This window comes from Equus quagga, chromosome 13, assembly GCF_021613505.1.
Source record: "Equus quagga isolate Etosha38 chromosome 13, UCLA_HA_Equagga_1.0, whole genome shotgun sequence".
NCBI lineage: Eukaryota > Metazoa > Chordata > Mammalia > Perissodactyla > Equidae > Equus > Equus quagga.
In genome coordinates this window covers 41,797,251-41,813,110 of record NC_060279.1, presented here as the reverse complement: position 1 = coordinate 41,813,110, position 15,860 = coordinate 41,797,251, and the positions used below count along the sequence as shown (strand labels likewise).

Genomic DNA, 15,860 nt, shown 5'->3' with positions numbered 1-15,860 from the left:
GTTCTAAAGGGTGAGTCTACTGGATGAGAGTGCTGTGGGGTGGGGAGGACGAGGCTGAGGGGCTTGCGGCCGGACTCTGCATGCTCACATACCGGGTTTCTGCAGCTCACTGTTCCCTTAGGTGACAACAATCTAAAACCACAAGAAAGCTTTTCCCTTCTTTGTCACCACAGTCCCACCTACCCTAGAACAAGGCGGCTGCTGGGAAAGAAGAGAAATTTAAGCTCTAGGCAACAATATATGCCACCAACAGCACTGGGGACAAGCCAGATGAGTTGTAAACACAATAGCGAGGGCTTGATTGGTCAGGGTTCAGTACAAGAAACAAAATCCAATCTAGGTATTTTAAGGAGAAAGGAATTTAATTTGTTGAATCAGACGCTTACAGAGTTATTGGGAGGGCTGGAGGAGAGGGCTCTAGTCTGGGCTTCCAGGAATGATTCTCAGAATGTGGCAGAAGCGGTCTGCCAGGGAGGCTGCTATCCTTGCCACGATCAGGAAGTAGGGAGGATAGCAGGGGCTATTGGTTACTACTGGAACGATCTAGTTTAAAAGCACAATACTGGGGCTGGCCTGGTGGCATAGTGGTTAACTTTGCGCACTCTGCTTTGGCAACCGGGGATTCATGGGTGCGGATCCTGGGCATGGACCTACACAGTGCTCATCAAAGCATGCTGTGGAGGCATCCCACATACAAAATAGAGGAAGATGGGCACAGATGTTAGCTCAGTGACAGTTTTCCTCAAGCAGAAAAAAAGAGGAAGATTGGCAATAGATGTTAGCTCAAGATCAATCTGTAGGGCCAATCTTCCTCACCAAAAAAAAAAAAAAAAAGAACTTTGATCCCAAAACTCACACCATATGCAAACATTAATTCACAGTAGATCATAAACCTAAATGGGAAAAGTTAAACAAATAAGGCTTCTCGAAAAAAAAGAATATCTTCTTGACCTTAACCAGGACACAAAAAGCACTAACCATGAAAGAAAAATTGATAAATTGGACTTTATTAAAATTAAGAACTTCTTGGATGAACTTTGAAAACATTCTGCTAAGTGAAAGAAGCCAGACATAAAAGGTCATATATTGTATGATTTCATTTATATGAAATATCCAGGTAGGTAAATTCACAGAGACAGAACACAGATTGGTGGTTGCCATGGGCTGGGAGGGTGGGGAATGGGAGCAACTGCTTAATGGGTACGGGGTTTCCTTCAGGGGTGATGAAAATGTTTTGGGACTAGATAGATGTGGTGGTTACACAACATTGTGAATATACTAAATGCCACTCAATTGTTAAGTTAAAATGTTAATTTTATGTTACATGAATTTCACCACTAAAAAGAAACAAGGACTTATGTTCACCAAAAAAAAATACCGTTAAAAGAGTGGAAAGGCAAGCATAGACTGGAAGAAAATATCTGGAATTAACATACGTGACAAGGGACTTGTGTCCAGAATATATAAAAAACTACAAATCAATAAGCAAACAAAACAAAACAAAACCCAAAGCAACAAAACAATAAAATTCTGGGCAAAAGACTTGAACAAGCACTTTACAAAAGAGGAGATACAAGTGGCCAATAAGAATAATGAAAAAGTGCTTAACACCATTTTTAATCAGGGAAATACAAATTAAAACCACAATGAAATACCACAACATACCCATGAGAACGCCCCCAACTAAAAGGATTGACAATGCCCAGTGTTAGTGAGGATACTGTAGGGCAACTGAAGCAGTCATAAATTGCCGGTGGGAACATAAACTGGAATGCTTAGGAAAACTGCGCCTATCTACTAAAGCTCAACATACACATCCCCTATGACCCAGCTATACGCTCGAGAAAAAACAGAGCGCTGTCCATCAAAATACAGCTACAAGAATGTTCATAGTAGTTACATTCACAATAGCCAAAAACTGGATACAACCAAAATGTCCATCAACAATAGAATGGATAAATTGTGGTTTATTCATAAAGTGAAATACTCCATAGCATTAGAAAAGAATAAACTATTGCTACAACATGATTAGATCTCACAAACAAAATGTTGACAGAAAGAAGCTAGATACACAAAAATTATATATTGTATGATTTTATTTATGTCAAGTTTAAGAAGAGGCAAAAGAGGGGCCAGCCTTGTGGCCGAGGGGTTAAGTTCGAGCACTCGGCTTCGGTGGCCCAGGGCTTCACCGGTTCAAATCCTGGGCGCAGACATGGCACCGCTTGTCAGGCCATGCTGAGGCGGTGTCCCACATAGCACAACCAGAAGGACCCACGACTAAAATATGCAACTATGTACTGGGGGGATTTGGGGAGAAAAAGCAGAAAAAAAAAGAATAGGCAAAACAATCAATGATGATAAAAGCAGAATAGTAGTAACTATTGCCTCGGAAAGGCTCAGAGGGAGCCTTTGGGGAGCTAGAAATGTACACATACACACACACGCACACACTCATGGAACAGTACCTTCTGATTATACCACCCCTTCTTGCTGCACCCACCTCCGTCACTACTTCTGTACTGCTCCTATCATAATTGATTTCATTATCCTTGTAAATGAGCCTTCCAACCCCCTGGCCTCTCAGTCCCTTGATCTCTCCTGGTCCATTCCTTTCTCCTGAGTGCCTGTTTCCTACCTTCTTTCTCCTCAAATCTCTAGCTCCTCCTTCATCTTCAGTCTTAGGGGATGATCTGGTTTCTTACATTGCGAGCACAGAAGCAAGTGAAGAGATCTACAGCGCTCTCGCCATGTCCTCTTCCTCTGCCTTCTCTCTTGTTATTATGGGTGAACTGTCCTTGTTCCTCCTTTTGTGAGCTAGAGCCCATTCCTCACTTTTTCAAGTGTTTGGCTCCAGGAACTTTTCTCTATCTCTTTGCTGCAACATCAGTTTTTCCTTTTTACAGGATCTTTCCTACCAGTTTACTAACACACTGCAATTTCTTCATCTTGAAATAGTCCTTTCCTGACCCCTTCCCCTCCGGTTACCACTTCATTTCTCTCCTCCTCTCCTTTGAAACAATTGTCTATAGGCACTGTCTCCTTTTTCTCCCTCTCCTCCATTCTTTTGAAACCACTACATGCAAGCTTTTGTTGCCACCAATCCACCAAATCTATCCTTATCATGATCACCCATGACCTCCATTTTGCTTAATCCATTGGTCAATTCTCAGGCTTCATCTTATTTGATCTTTTAGTGGCATCTGACAGTTTATCATTCTTTCCTCCTCCTCCTTGAGACACTTTATTTATTTAGTTTCAAGGACACAACACTCTCCTGATTGCCTCCTTCTTCTCTTTGCTATTCTTTCTCAGTCTCCTTTACTGGTTCCTCTTACCTCCCTGACTTGTAAACTTTGGAGCTCCCCATTGCTCAGTCCTGGGACTTTTCCTCTCTTGTATCCTCATACATTCCCTTGGTGATCTTAGTAATGCTGACCTGGATTTTAAATACTATCTATAAACTGATGACACCCAAATTTATATCTCCACTTAGATGCGTCATATGACTGAACATGCCTGAAATTGAGCTACTGACCTCACCCCGGAACCCGCTTCTCCTGTAGTCTTCCCAGTTCAGGAAATGGCGGCATCATTCTTCTATTTCCTCAGGCCCTAAGCTTTTGAGTTTCTTTTTCTCATACCCCACATCCAATCTTTTGAGACAGTAAGTCAGGCCACCATGTCATCCCACCCTGAGAATAAGCCAAAGTCCTTCCAATAGTCCCCAAAGCATCCCACGACCTGACCCTCTCCTCCCACCCCTTTACCTCTGTGGAACGCACTCCCACCTGTATTTGTTCCCTCTCCCTGGAACCTTCTTGCCCCAGATAGTTGCATAGCTCACTCACCAACTTTTGGCCTTTACTGAAATGCCACCTTCTCATAAAGACCTTTACTGCCCCCCCATCTAAAATTGCAACCTTCCCCACACTTCCTGTCCTCTTTCCCTGCTTTAGGTTTTCACTTTAAAAAAAGAACAATAGACTCTATTTCTTAGAGCAGTTTTAAGTTTATAGAAAAATTGAGCAGAAATTACAGAGTTCCCATATACTTCCCTCCCCCTAGTTTCCCCTCTTATTAACATCTCGTTACAATTAACAAACAAATATTGATTCATTGTTATTAACTAAAGTCCATAGTTCACCTTAGCGCTTTTGACAAATGTATAATGTCATGAATCCACTATTACAGTATCACACAGAACAGTTTCACTGCCCTAAAAATCCCCTGTGCTCCACCTGTTCATCCCTCCTTCCATCTGAATCCTTAGCAACCTCTTTACTTTTTATTTTTATTTATTTATTTTTTTGGAGGAAGATCAGCCCTGAGCTAACTGCTGCCAAGCCTCCTCTTTTTGCTGAGGAAGACTGGCCCTGAGCTAACATCTGTGCCCATCTTCCTCTACTTTATATGTGGGACGCCTACCACAGCATGGCTTGCCAAGCGGTGGCATGTCCACACCCGGGATCCCAACCGGGGAACCCCAGGCAGCCAAAGCTGAGCGTGGGAACTTAACCGCGGCGCCCCCGGGCCGGCCCCCTCTTTCCTTTTTAAACAGAACTTTTTACTGTCACCATAGTTTTGCCTTTTCCAGAATGTCATATAGCTGGAATCATACAGTATATAGCCCTTTCAGATTGGCTTCTTTCACGTAGCAATGTGCATTTAAAGGTCCTCCATGTCTTTTCATTATAGCCCTGCTTTATTTGTCCCTTCAGCAATGCTCGTTTCTAACAGGCTTCCACATGTTTTACTTGTCATATTTATCGTTCACCTTCTTCCCAGGAACACGTTTCATGAGGACGGGGATTCTTGTCTGCTTTGTTCACTACTGTATCCCCAGAGCCCACAACACTGTTTTACTCAAAGATGGTGCTCAAGGGGCCTGCCGGGCGAGGGGTTGAGTTCGCGCGCTCGGCTTCCGCGGCCCGGGGTTTCACCGGTTCGGATCCTGGGCGCGGACATGGCACCGCTCATCAGGCCATGCTGAGGTGGCGTCCCCCATGACACAACTAGAAGGACCCACCACTAAAAATACACAACTAAAAATACACAACAATATTGGTTGAATTAAGTTACTTCTTAAATGAACGAATAGTGCATCTAACTGAAGAACAAACTTCTCTCCAGAGCCCTCCTTGCAACGGAAACTGTGAAATACAATGGTTAACCCTCAGGACTTCAACTCCACTGCCTTTGACCTTGGATAAGTCACCTAACCTAACCTGTCTGTGCCGTAGTTTCCTCCACAGTGAAATGGAGATAATAACAGTACCTCCCTCACAGGATTGTGGTAAAGATTAAACGAATTAATATACATAAAGTTCTTATAATCGGTCCCACACGTGTAGCTGAGTAGTAATTATTCCATACAGAAAGACTTAGAGAAGAAGGCGGGAATGGAACACCGGTTGGCTACACCGAGTACGCGACTCCCGAGTTAGTTGTTTAGAGATGGAAGAGCACTGTGAGCTGGAGTCACTGCGCGCAACCTCGAGAAAGAAGGCGGCGGAGTGGGCAGGCACTACTCTCATTTGCCCATCACTTTACTTTTACATAAACCCTTTTAATCTTCACAAAAACAATCATGTCAGGTGGGTATTATAAGCTCCATTTTACCCATGGGAGTACCGGTTCAGGGAGGTTGAGCGACTTGCCCGATGGAACCTATGGTAAGTGGTGACCCCAAGATTCCCATCCAGAAGTTGATTCACACCTCAATACAGTCGCTAGTAGCCACGCAAACTCTCAGGGCACGCTCGAGTCATGGGTGCAGGGGTCTAGTGACCCTTGGGCAGGGTACAGAACCACCTTAATAACTACATCCAGGTTGTGAGCGGCTGCGCGCGGCAGCTGCGGAAGCTCTCCGGCAGGCGAGAGTGTGCGCAAGGCGGCACACAGAGCTTGCAGATGAACTCCGCACGTGCGTGCTGATTAGAGTACCGGTGCAACTTATTTTCCGAGCAACCGCTCCCCTTCCCCCGCCTCCAGGGGGCGGGGCAACAAAGCGCGGGAAAGTCTGCCTCGACTCCACCCCCACCCCGTGCTGGGGGCGGGGAAAAGGAGAGCTCTTAAATGGGAAATAGATGCGTGCGTAAGGGCGGGGGGCGGGTTTCACCCTCCTCGTGCTTAGGAAGCCTACCGGTGTGCCGCTTTAAGATCCCTTTGGGAATGGCCCAGGCCACGCCAGCACTCCTAACGTCACCTCTCCCCTACTTCCGGTCTGTAAGCCAGTCCCAAGCTTCAGGAGCCGGTTCCCTCTACATTCGAAATCCCGCCCCCACTCCAAGCGTACCCGCAGAGGGAGGAGCTGTGGGTGACGTCACCGCCAGGAGCTGGGACCCGCGGGGACCCCATCCATCCAAATTATATGAAGGTTTAGACTGTGGGAAAAACGCGAGGAAATGGTCACCAGATGACGTAATGTTTTCAGTGACGTCCCATTCTGTGACTTTTGCACCGTATGACTGATATTGGGGTTTAGCTTGAGCAAAAAGCGCAAACCGATCTACCCATCCCAGGTCCACTCAGAGTCGGTGAGCTGCTTCTGCAAGTGTTCACCAAATAGAAGCTGAGAGTTCTTTAAATTTGCATAAGTGCACTGCGAGCTTCAAGGATCACGGCCAATAGGGGGTGAGGGGGCGGAGACGCACCTGGGATAGTCACCGCCTCCAGTAGGAAAGCAGGGAACCAGATTGGCTTCTTTCTAAACGACAGTGGCGGAGGCCAGTCGTTTTAGAGAAGCCCCAATGGGGCAAGTGGGCCCTGGCGCAACCAATGGGGAGAGGCATCTTCAGAAGGACTAGGCTCCTTGCCCAATGAGGCTGGGAAGACTGTGCGGGGCTAGTTGCGAGCGGCAGTACTTAAGGCCAACCCGGTGCGGGGCTGGGAGGGGCGCAGTCCTGAACGACGGGGGTATTGGCCAATGGCGAGTGCGAAAGCGGGCAGCTCAGACCGGGAACGCGGAGGGAGCTGAGGGAGGGGGAGGCTGAACGGGAGAGAAGCAGGAAGTAGCGGCGGCGCGGGGAGGGCGGTGGCGGTGGCGGCGGCGGCGGCAGCGGCTGGAGCAGGGGAGAGAGCGCGGGGTCTCAGCCCGCACCAGGAGCGGAACGAGTAAGCGTGCCGGGGGTAAATACCCGCCCTTGGCCCCGCCCCCTGGGGGGGCGGGTAAATACCCCTGCCCCTCCCCCACTTGGTCAACTACCCCCTTCTCCGCGCCGCCCCCCTGGGGTAGCTTCTAGGGAGGCCCCGACGCCGCCGCCGCCGCCGCCGCCGCCTCCTCCATCCCTTGGGGCGGATGGCCGAAACTCCCCGCCTGTTGAAAGCACAGCCCCTAGCCGGGTAACGTGGAGGGAGGGTCGGAGTCCCCAAGTCCTGGCGCCCCCAGCCCAAGAGGCGTCCGAAGCGCGGCCGGGGTCTGGAGACTGCGGGATGTCGCGACCTAAAATGGTGTCCGTGTCCGGGGGTGGGGGCGGGGGAACTGGGCCAGGCCGGAGCGGAGTCTGCACCCCGACTGGACGCGGGTCAGCGTCCGGGCCCGGGCCGGACTCGGGCTCGCGCCCCGGGCCGCCGCGCGCCTTCTGCTCACTCCCCAGTCTCGAGAGAGCCCGGGAGTCCGCGCGAGGAGGAGGCTGCGCCGCGCGGGGAGGGCAGGGAGGAGGTGGGAGTTGGGACGGCCCCTGGCTGGACCGCTTCGAGTCACGCAGAGCCCGTCCCCTCCCCACTCCTCTTTCCTCGCGCCTCCCCCGCTCCCGCGTAGTCCTGGGCCCGGAGGGGCTGCGCGGCAGCTCCCCGAAGGCCTGGCCTGGCCGAGGCCAGCCCTTCCCTTCGCATGCCGGTGGGAGCGAGAGAAGCGTCGCGCGCCTCAGTTTCCCCTCTGACTGTTCCTGTGTACACCCCGCCCCCTCCCCACAGTCCCGGACGTGCTCCCCGCGCCGGCCCTCGGCAGATGGCAGGGACTTAATTCCGCCCGCTGCCCAGCTTGGCGGCAGCCTAATCGCCCCCGGCCGCCGGCCCCTCGCCCTTCTCTGCGCAGCAGGCCCCAGGCCAGGGAAAGGGCAGTGGGGCCTCCGCCCGACTTAGGCTAGTTCACCCTCTTCCTGTTCAGCCCCTTCCTTCGGCTTGGGGAAGAACAGAGGGAAAGGGAGGGCTGGAGCCCAAGAGACAGGGCGCAGCAGCCGCAGAAAGGCCTGGGCGGCGCGCGGGGGGGGGGGGGGGGGGGGGGGGCCTGGGGGGGGGGGGGGAGCCTCTTCTGCCTTGAGCTCTGCTGCTTGGTTGACTGCCCGCTCCTGGCTATCGGATGACCTCTAAGTCACTTGGACGCCAAAGGGGGAGTTGCTTGGGGGAGGCGAGTTTGCAGATGTTTTCTCATAGTCCCCACTGATCTGTGCTCCGCCAGCCCACTTTTCTGAAGGCCTGAGTGGAAGGTAGCTCAGGCCTCTCCAGGTCTGGAGGGAGCCAGGCAGAGGAGGGCCCTAGTGATCCATTAGGCAGAGGCAAGGAGTGGAGGGCTTTGTTTAAACCCAGAGCCTGCAGAATTAAGTAGGGGGGGGAGGATGAGGGGAGGACTCCCCTTTCTTCCTCTAGTTGGTACCCTCTCCCTCCACCCCCACCTTGGTCCCAGCAATGCCAGCTGCCACCTGCTGGGACTATCTCCAGTTACAGGCTAAAGGCTGGAAAGAGGTGAGAACTGGCCTTGGGAAATGGCTTGCATCCTGGGCAGGGAATGTGTAAGGGCAGAGCCTTCTTCAGTTGCTTTTTCCTAGATAGAGAAGCACTTGTAGCGGGAAGCTGGTAGGGAACAGACCTGAGTCCCCTGCAAGCTCTAGGCTGGCCTTCTTGTTAGTTTAGTGCCACGTAAGTCTTGTGGGATTTTTTTTTTTATACTAGGCCAGGTTGGGGTTGGGCGAGACTTCCTGGGCTCCTGTTGCCAAGGGAGAATTAAAAGGGTGAGGAGTGTGAGTTGGGGGATAAACTGGAATGAAGAGCTCAGAGCAGAAATGACAGGGGTGAGGGGCCTGGGTTTTCCTTATTGTGGCAGCTGTGCTGGATAAGCTGGTACCCTGGAGTTTTAGCCCTGAGAGAGCAAGATGGGGAGGGAGGGAGGGAAGGAGGAGGGGTTGGCTGGGGGAGGGCCCCTGGAGGCCTGAGGCACTCTGGGGAAGGGAGGTGAGGGAGCAGCAGGTGTTTGTGTCGGGAGAGGCCTGGGCTGGGGCCCTTGTGCCCAGGCTGCTGTCATGGTTTTCCCCTCTGTCTCTTCCCTTTGTCTCTTTCTGTTCCTGTGTCTTATTCTTTCCATCTTGGTCTCTTGGGCAATTTCCCTGAGTCCACTTCTCCCTGTTAACTAAGCTAGATCTCCAGGTGCCCGTGATGACCCCAAGTGCCCCAGCCTTGACTGTACATGACCCCTAACTCTTGTCTCTAGTTTTCCAGTGCTTACACCTTCCCAGTTCCTCCTTAACCTGACATGTCCTTGTTTGTCCTAACTGTAATAATAAGTCGTGTCTGGGTTCTGATTCTCACGTTTACAATTCAGATCATGCTTAGAATAACCCTATGATATATGGATTACCTACCCCTTCTTTGAAACAAGAGAAGTAAGGCAGTGGAGTAACTTGCTTATACAGCAGGCCATTGATAAAGCTGGAATTAGAATCATTTCTTACATCTTGGCTTGAGTCACTGCCCCTTTGTACACATGGCTTTTCAGATCTCTGTGGACCCCTAGAAGATCCGTGAAGTATATGAATGGATCTCATGCTGCCATGAATGAGCCCTTAGACCTGACCATTGTGTACATCCTCCTCCTTTTAGTAGTATTGATTGATTCTGTGTTGGGCACAGGAGGGGCTGAGGTGGTTTCAACCAAGATGCTCACTCAACTCCCTCGGTCTCTATTACTCTTCTGTCTTATCTGTATTTCTGAGCAATCTCTCTTCGTCCTCTTTCTCTGGATCTTGATGTCTTCCCTGGAGAGTGCACAGTACCTCCCTTTCAATTTTACGGTTTGGCAAACCAAGCAACAGCTCTTTAGGTAATTTCTAGTATGGTAGAGGTGTACCCAAGTCAGAGTGCACGTGGGTTCTGAGAGGGGGTAGATCTGGAGATCCTGAGGCAGGAGGTCGAGAGGTCTCAGTTTCTCCCTCTTTTTCCTGTTTTCATCAGGTCTGGGACCTGCCATCATGGGGGACATGAAGACCCCTGATTTTGACGACCTTCTTGCTGCCTTTGACATCCCCGACATTGATGCGAATGAAGCCATCCACTCGGGGCCAGAAGAAAATGAGGGGCCAGGAGGTTCAGGGAAGCCAGAACCCAGTGTAGGGGGCGAATCTGGAGAAGCAGCAGTAGCCGCTGCTGGGGATGGCTCTGAGGTTCCAGCCCAGGCCTCTGACCATGGCCTGCCACCGCCAGATATCTCAGCAGTCAGCGTCATTGTCAAGAACACTGTGTGTCCTGAGCAGTCTGAGTCCCTGGCTGGGAGTTCAGGAGGGGAAGGGGCCCGGGCTGGGGGGGTGACTAAGGATGGGCCTCTGGGGCCTCGTCTGTTGCAAAATGGTTTTGGGGGCCCTGAGCCATCCCTTCCAGGAACACCCCACTCCCCAGCTCCTCCTAGTGGGGGTACCTGGAAAGAAAAAGCCATGGAAAGCAAAGCTCCATTGGACCTCTTTGCTCATTTTGGGCCTGAGCCAGGGGAACACCCCGATCCCCTGCCTCCCTCTGCGCCTTCCCCACCTCGGGAAGGGGCCATGACCCCACCTCCTTTCCCCTCTCCCTTTGAGCTGACCCGGGAGAATGGCCCAGCCCTGCTGCCGCCTGGTTCACCCCCTCCACTGGGGTCTTTGAAGCCAGGCAGCTGCAGCCCTCTTAATGCCCAGGGCCTAGCCCGGCTAGGCTCGGGCTGTAGCCCTGAGGCCACAGGCATGCCTGCCAGCACCTCACCTCCTCGGGTTGCGGAGATGCCCTTCTTCAAGCAGTCTCCAGCACACCAGAGCCCTCTTGCCTCCCCCAAAGTGCCCACCTGTCAGCCCCTAAAGGAAGAAGAAGAGGACGAGGGGCCAGTGGACAAGTCTTCCCCAGGAAGTCCCCAGAGTCCCTCTAGTGGAGCCGAGGCTGCAGACGAGGACAGCAATGACTCCCCTGCCTCCTCCAGCTCCTCCAGGCCCCTCAAGGTGCGGATCAAGACCATTAAAACGTCCTGCGGGAATATCACAAGGACTGTAACCCGGGTGCCCTCAGACCCTGATCCCCCTGCCCCCTTGGCCGAGGGGGCCTTCCTGGCCGAGGCCAGCCTCCTGAAGCTGTCTCCTGCAACCCCGACCCCTGAGGGTCCAAAGGTGGTGAGCGTCCAACTAGGTGATGGCACGAGGCTAAAGGGCACTGTGCTGCCTGTGGCCACCATCCAGAATGCGAGTACTGCCATGCTGATGGCGGCCAGCGTGGCCCGCAAAGCTGTGGTTCTGCCCGGGGGCACTGCCACCAGCCCTAAGACAATGGCAAAGAATGTGCTGGGCCTGGTGCCCCAAGCCCTCCCCAAGGCTGAGGGGCGGGCAGGGCTGGGGACAGGGGGGCAGAAGGTGAACGGTGCCTCAGTGGTGATGGTGCAGCCTTCCAAGCCAGCCACCGGGCCAGGTGCAGGGGGTGGCACCGTGATCTCCCGGACCCAGTCCAGCCTGGTGGAGGCCTTCAACAAGATCCTCAATAGCAAGAACCTGCTGCCTGCCTACCGGCCAAACCTGAGTCCCCCGGCTGAGGCTGGGCTGGCCCTGCCTCCAACAGGCTACCGCTGCCTCGAGTGTGGGGATGCCTTCTCTTTGGAGAAGAGCCTGGCACGGCACTATGACCGCCGGAGCATGCGCATCGAGGTCACCTGCAACCACTGCGCCCGCCGCCTGGTCTTCTTCAACAAGTGCAGCCTGCTGCTGCACGCCCGCGAGCACAAGGACAAGGGGCTCGTCATGCAGTGCTCGCACCTGGTCATGAGGCCTGTAGCCCTGGATCAGATGGTGGGGCAGCCGGACATCACGCCCCTGCTGGCTGTCTCACCTGCCCTCGGACCTCCAATCTTGCCTGCCTTGGGCAAGGGTGACGGGGCCATCACCTCCGCCATTACTACAGTTGCTGCTGAGGCCCCTGTGCTGCCACTATCAACCGAGCCGCCTGCTGCCCCTGCCACCTCCGCTTACACGTGCTTTCGCTGCCTGGAGTGCAAGGAGCAGTGCCGGGACAAGGCTGGCATGGCTGCCCACTTCCAGCAGCTTGGGCCCCCTGCCCCTGGGGCCACTAGCAATGTGAGTTGCCTTTCACAGCCCTTCCCTGGGAAGGGGACAGCCAGAAGCAGTGGGCATAAGATCTAGGAATATGTTGCGGGCTTGGTTAGGAGAAGTAATGGGGGACAGGCCACTCCTCACTGACTTACATTGTTTCAACCTCCTTGACAGGTGTGCCCTACCTGCCCCATGATGCTCCCCAATCGCTGCAGCTTCAGTGCCCACCAGCGCATGCATAAGAACCGACCTCCCCACGTCTGCCCTGAGTGCGGGGGCAACTTCCTGCAAGCCAATTTTCAGACCCATCTCCGGGAGGCTTGTCTGCATTTCTCTCGCCGTGTAGGATACAGGTGCCTCACCTCTCCTCCCCAGGGTATCTTGACACTTTTCCCCTGCACTTCATGGTCTCATGGCTCCCAGCACCAGCCTTTTAGATGGCCTCTCAGGGAGAGCCCCCTCTCTCCTGCTGAACCTTTCAGCCTTCGTGTGTTGGCAAATGCAGCGTGAGATGTACCTGCCTTTCCATCATTCCCCACGGAGAGCGGGGAGAGCAGGGCCACCTCTGGAGCTCCAGCTCTGCCTCAACAGGCCTGCATTGGGGAGTTGGGTCTCTGCAGCTCCCTTCTTTTCTCTGCCTTGCTTGTGCTCCCTCACTGATGAACTTCTCGGAGTCCACCCAGTCCCTGAGAATGAGTGTCAGGTGGGAGAGTGGACATGGAGATGCCCTGCACCTCATCACAGCGTCTTCCACTTCCTCCCCAAAGGTGCCCCAGCTGTGCAGTGGTGTTTGGGGGTGTGAACTCCATCAAGTCCCACATCCAGACGTCACACTGTGAGGTTTTCCACAAGTGCCCCATCTGCCCCATGGCCTTCAAGTCTGCGCCCAGCGCCCACGCCCACCTCTACACCCAGCATCCCAGCTTCCACGCGCAGCAGGCCAAGTGAGACATGGGGAAAGAGCATGAGGGCGGGCGGGCGGGGGTTTGGGCCTTGATGGGGCAGGGTGTCTGCACTGTCTTCTCCACCCACACAGGATGATCTACAAGTGCGCCATGTGTGACACGGTCTTCACTCACAAGCCCCTCCTCACCTCACACTTTGACCAGCACTTGCTGCCCCAGCGTGTCAGCGTCTTTAAGTGCCCATCTTGTCCTCTGCTTTTTGCCCAAAAAAGGACCATGCTAGAACATCTCAAGGTACAGGAGTCAAGGGATAGAGGTGGGGTGCTGAGCTTTGTCGACCTGGGGCCAGGGTCACATAACCCGAGGAAGTGGGGGCAGGGGAGAAATGAGGACTCTGGCAAAGCTAGGCCCTCCCCAACAACAGCCATCCCCTTTGTCTCCCTCTCACAGAACACCCATCAGTCTGGGCGCTTGGGGGAGGAGACTGCTGGGAAAGGGGCCGGGGGTGCCCTTCTGACCCCCAAGACTGAGCCCGAGGAGCTGGCTGTGTCTCGGGGAGGAGCAGCTCCCCCTACTGAAGAATCTTCTTCAACCTCAGAAGAGGAAGAACTACCCAGCTCCCCTGAGCCCCCTCGCCCAACCAAACGGCCTCGGCGGGAACTAGGGAGCAAAGGCATCAAGGGCGGGGGTGGGGGCCCTGGAGGCTGGACCTGTGGCCTTTGTCATTCCTGGTTCCCTGAGCGTGATGAGTATGTGGCTCACATGAAGAAGGAGCATGGCAAGGTGAGTGGGCCCCCCCCGGGGGGAGCAAGGGAGGCTGGGGGTGCAGCATTGGGATTGACCTGTGAGGTAGTGGGGTTGGGGTCCTGGAGCCTGGCTCTGAGATTGCCCACCTCCTGCTCTCCTAGTCAGTGAAAAAGTTTCCCTGTCGCCTGTGTGAGCGTTCCTTCTGCTCCGCCCCCAGCCTGAGGCGCCACGTCAGGGTCAATCACGAGGGTATCAAGCGAGTTTACCCATGCAGGTAACCCTTTTCCCCTCACCCCCTTCCTCTTTCTGCCCAGCAGGTGACCCCCTGCCCCTTCTCTGGTCCCCCAGAATACCATCCCACCCGCCTCTTGTCTGAGTGGACTGAAGGTTGAGGCCTCCAGCTGCTCTGGTCACCCCCCTCCTCTCGAGCCATGGGCCTTGGTCTTTGGGCTGTGCCCCTGGCGCCCATCCCGCCCACTCTCCCCCTCTAGGTATTGCACAGAGGGAAAACGCACCTTCAGCAGCCGCCTGATCCTGGAGAAACACGTCCAGGTTCGGCACGGCTTGCCGCTCGGGGCCCAGTCCCCTGGCCGGGGGAATGCCCTGGCTCGGGGCCCCGGTGCCAGAGCCCAGGTAGGCAGAGGCCCAGCCTACTGTGTTAGGGCCGTGGGAGTGGGAACCAGCAGGGTTATAGACCCTGGACTCAGGAAGCTAGGAGGGGATGCCAGGGACAGTGGGGGGTGATGGTGAGGCCCAGTTTCTTCACTCTCTTCTCCAGGGGCCAGGACGGAAACGCCGCCAGTCCTCTGACTCTTGCAGTGAGGAGCCTGACAGTACAACACCTCCAGCCAAGTCCCCCAGGGGCGGACCTGGGTCGGGAGTTCCCCTGCGCTACCGGAGCAGTGGCTCAGCGGAGCAGAGCCTCGTGGTGGGGCTGAGGGTGGATGGCGGTGCCCAGCAGTGCCTCGACTGTGGCTTGTGCTTTGCCTCCCCTGGCTCCCTGAGCCGGCATCGTTTCATCAGCCACAAGAAGAAACGGGGTGTGGGTAATGCCAGTACCCTACGCCTGGGGGATGGGGAGGAAGAGCCCCCGCCTCCCTCAAGGTCTGATCCAGAGGGTGGAGATTCACCCCTGCCTGCTTCTGGAGGCCCACTGACCTGTAAGGTCTGCGGCAAGAGCTGTGACAGCCCTCTCAACCTCAAGACCCATTTCCGCACACATGGCATGGCGTTCATCAGGGCTCGGCAGGGGGGCAGTGGAGACAACTAGGCCCCAGGCCTGGACTGACCTGACCCCTCCCTCTTCCCCAGAAGCCTGGGTCACTGCTGCTGCCTGGTCCCTGGACTGGGGAGTTTCATTGTAATTCACATTTTGTTCAACTCCTCTCCTCCTAACCCCTGAAGACGAAAAGCTTTTGAGGATTATAGTTATTTGCAGTCCCCCCTTTGGGTTTGCTCCTTGGGTCCTAGTAGAGTGGGCCCTCCATTCCTCCTTTCTGAGCCCAACACTAATTCTTCTCCTGCTGCAGACCCTCGTGTGGGACTAGGGGTGGGAGGATGGGACTTTCTTAGGCCTGCTAGACAGGCCCAGGAGGGCCCCCTGCTGGGGCAGTGAGGGACACTCTCCTCAACCCCTGCAGGCACAGACTGTGAGCCTGGCCCTGCCCTCGCACCCCCCCACACCCCACCCTGGCACTCAAGCCCCCAACCCCTGCAGTGCCTTTCACTTGTCTTTTTTTTCCCCCAGGAATCCGTGGGGGGGTTGCTGGGGACGAGTCCTGTCAAGGGGGGCCCGAGGAGAGGAGGAGACAGGCTCTCAGGAATCCTTTATTCTTGTAGTAATAATACTACTAACAACAGTGGGGGAAACGGGAGGGAAAAAAACCAGACCATTAAAACTGCTCGTGGTTTAATCCCCATTCAGGCTCCTCTTTTTATG

General features: G+C 54.2%; 1 protein-coding gene across 7 annotated transcripts; it reads left to right on the top strand.

Annotated features, from left to right (window-relative positions):
• Nucleotides 1-7,044: 7,044 nt before the first annotated feature.
• Nucleotides 7,045-15,840, top strand: ZNF687 (zinc finger protein 687). Of its 7 annotated transcripts, none has more exons than XM_046683679.1 (10): nucleotides 8,246-8,685; nucleotides 8,773-8,859; nucleotides 10,168-12,293; nucleotides 12,444-12,622; nucleotides 13,037-13,213; nucleotides 13,306-13,468; nucleotides 13,625-13,957; nucleotides 14,083-14,195; nucleotides 14,413-14,554; nucleotides 14,700-15,840. In XM_046683679.1, the coding sequence occupies exons 3-10, from the start codon at nucleotides 10,185-10,187 to the stop codon at nucleotides 15,189-15,191; spliced, it is 3,708 nt and encodes a 1,235-aa protein (XP_046539635.1). In that variant the 5' UTR covers nucleotides 8,246-8,685; nucleotides 8,773-8,859; nucleotides 10,168-10,184; the 3' UTR covers nucleotides 15,192-15,840. The 7 variants fall into 7 exon arrangements, with proteins under 7 accessions (XP_046539633.1, XP_046539637.1, XP_046539634.1 ...); XM_046683680.1 differs by having other exon boundaries at nucleotides 8,769-8,859; XM_046683677.1 differs by lacking the exons at nucleotides 8,246-8,685; nucleotides 8,773-8,859 and adding an exon at nucleotides 7,045-7,116.
• Nucleotides 15,841-15,860: the final 20 nt, after the last annotated feature.

Coding starts and splice junctions, on each gene's coding strand:
- ZNF687 (XM_046683677.1), top strand. CDS start 10,185: ATGGGGGACATGAAGACCCCTGATTTTGACGACCTTCTTGCTGCCTTT. Junction 12,623..13,036: donor TCTCGCCGTGTAGGATACAG/GTGCCTCACCTC, acceptor TCCTCCCCAAAG/GTGCCCCAGCTGTGCAGTGG. Junction 13,214..13,305: donor TTCCACGCGCAGCAGGCCAA/GTGAGACATGGG, acceptor CCACCCACACAG/GATGATCTACAAGTGCGCCA.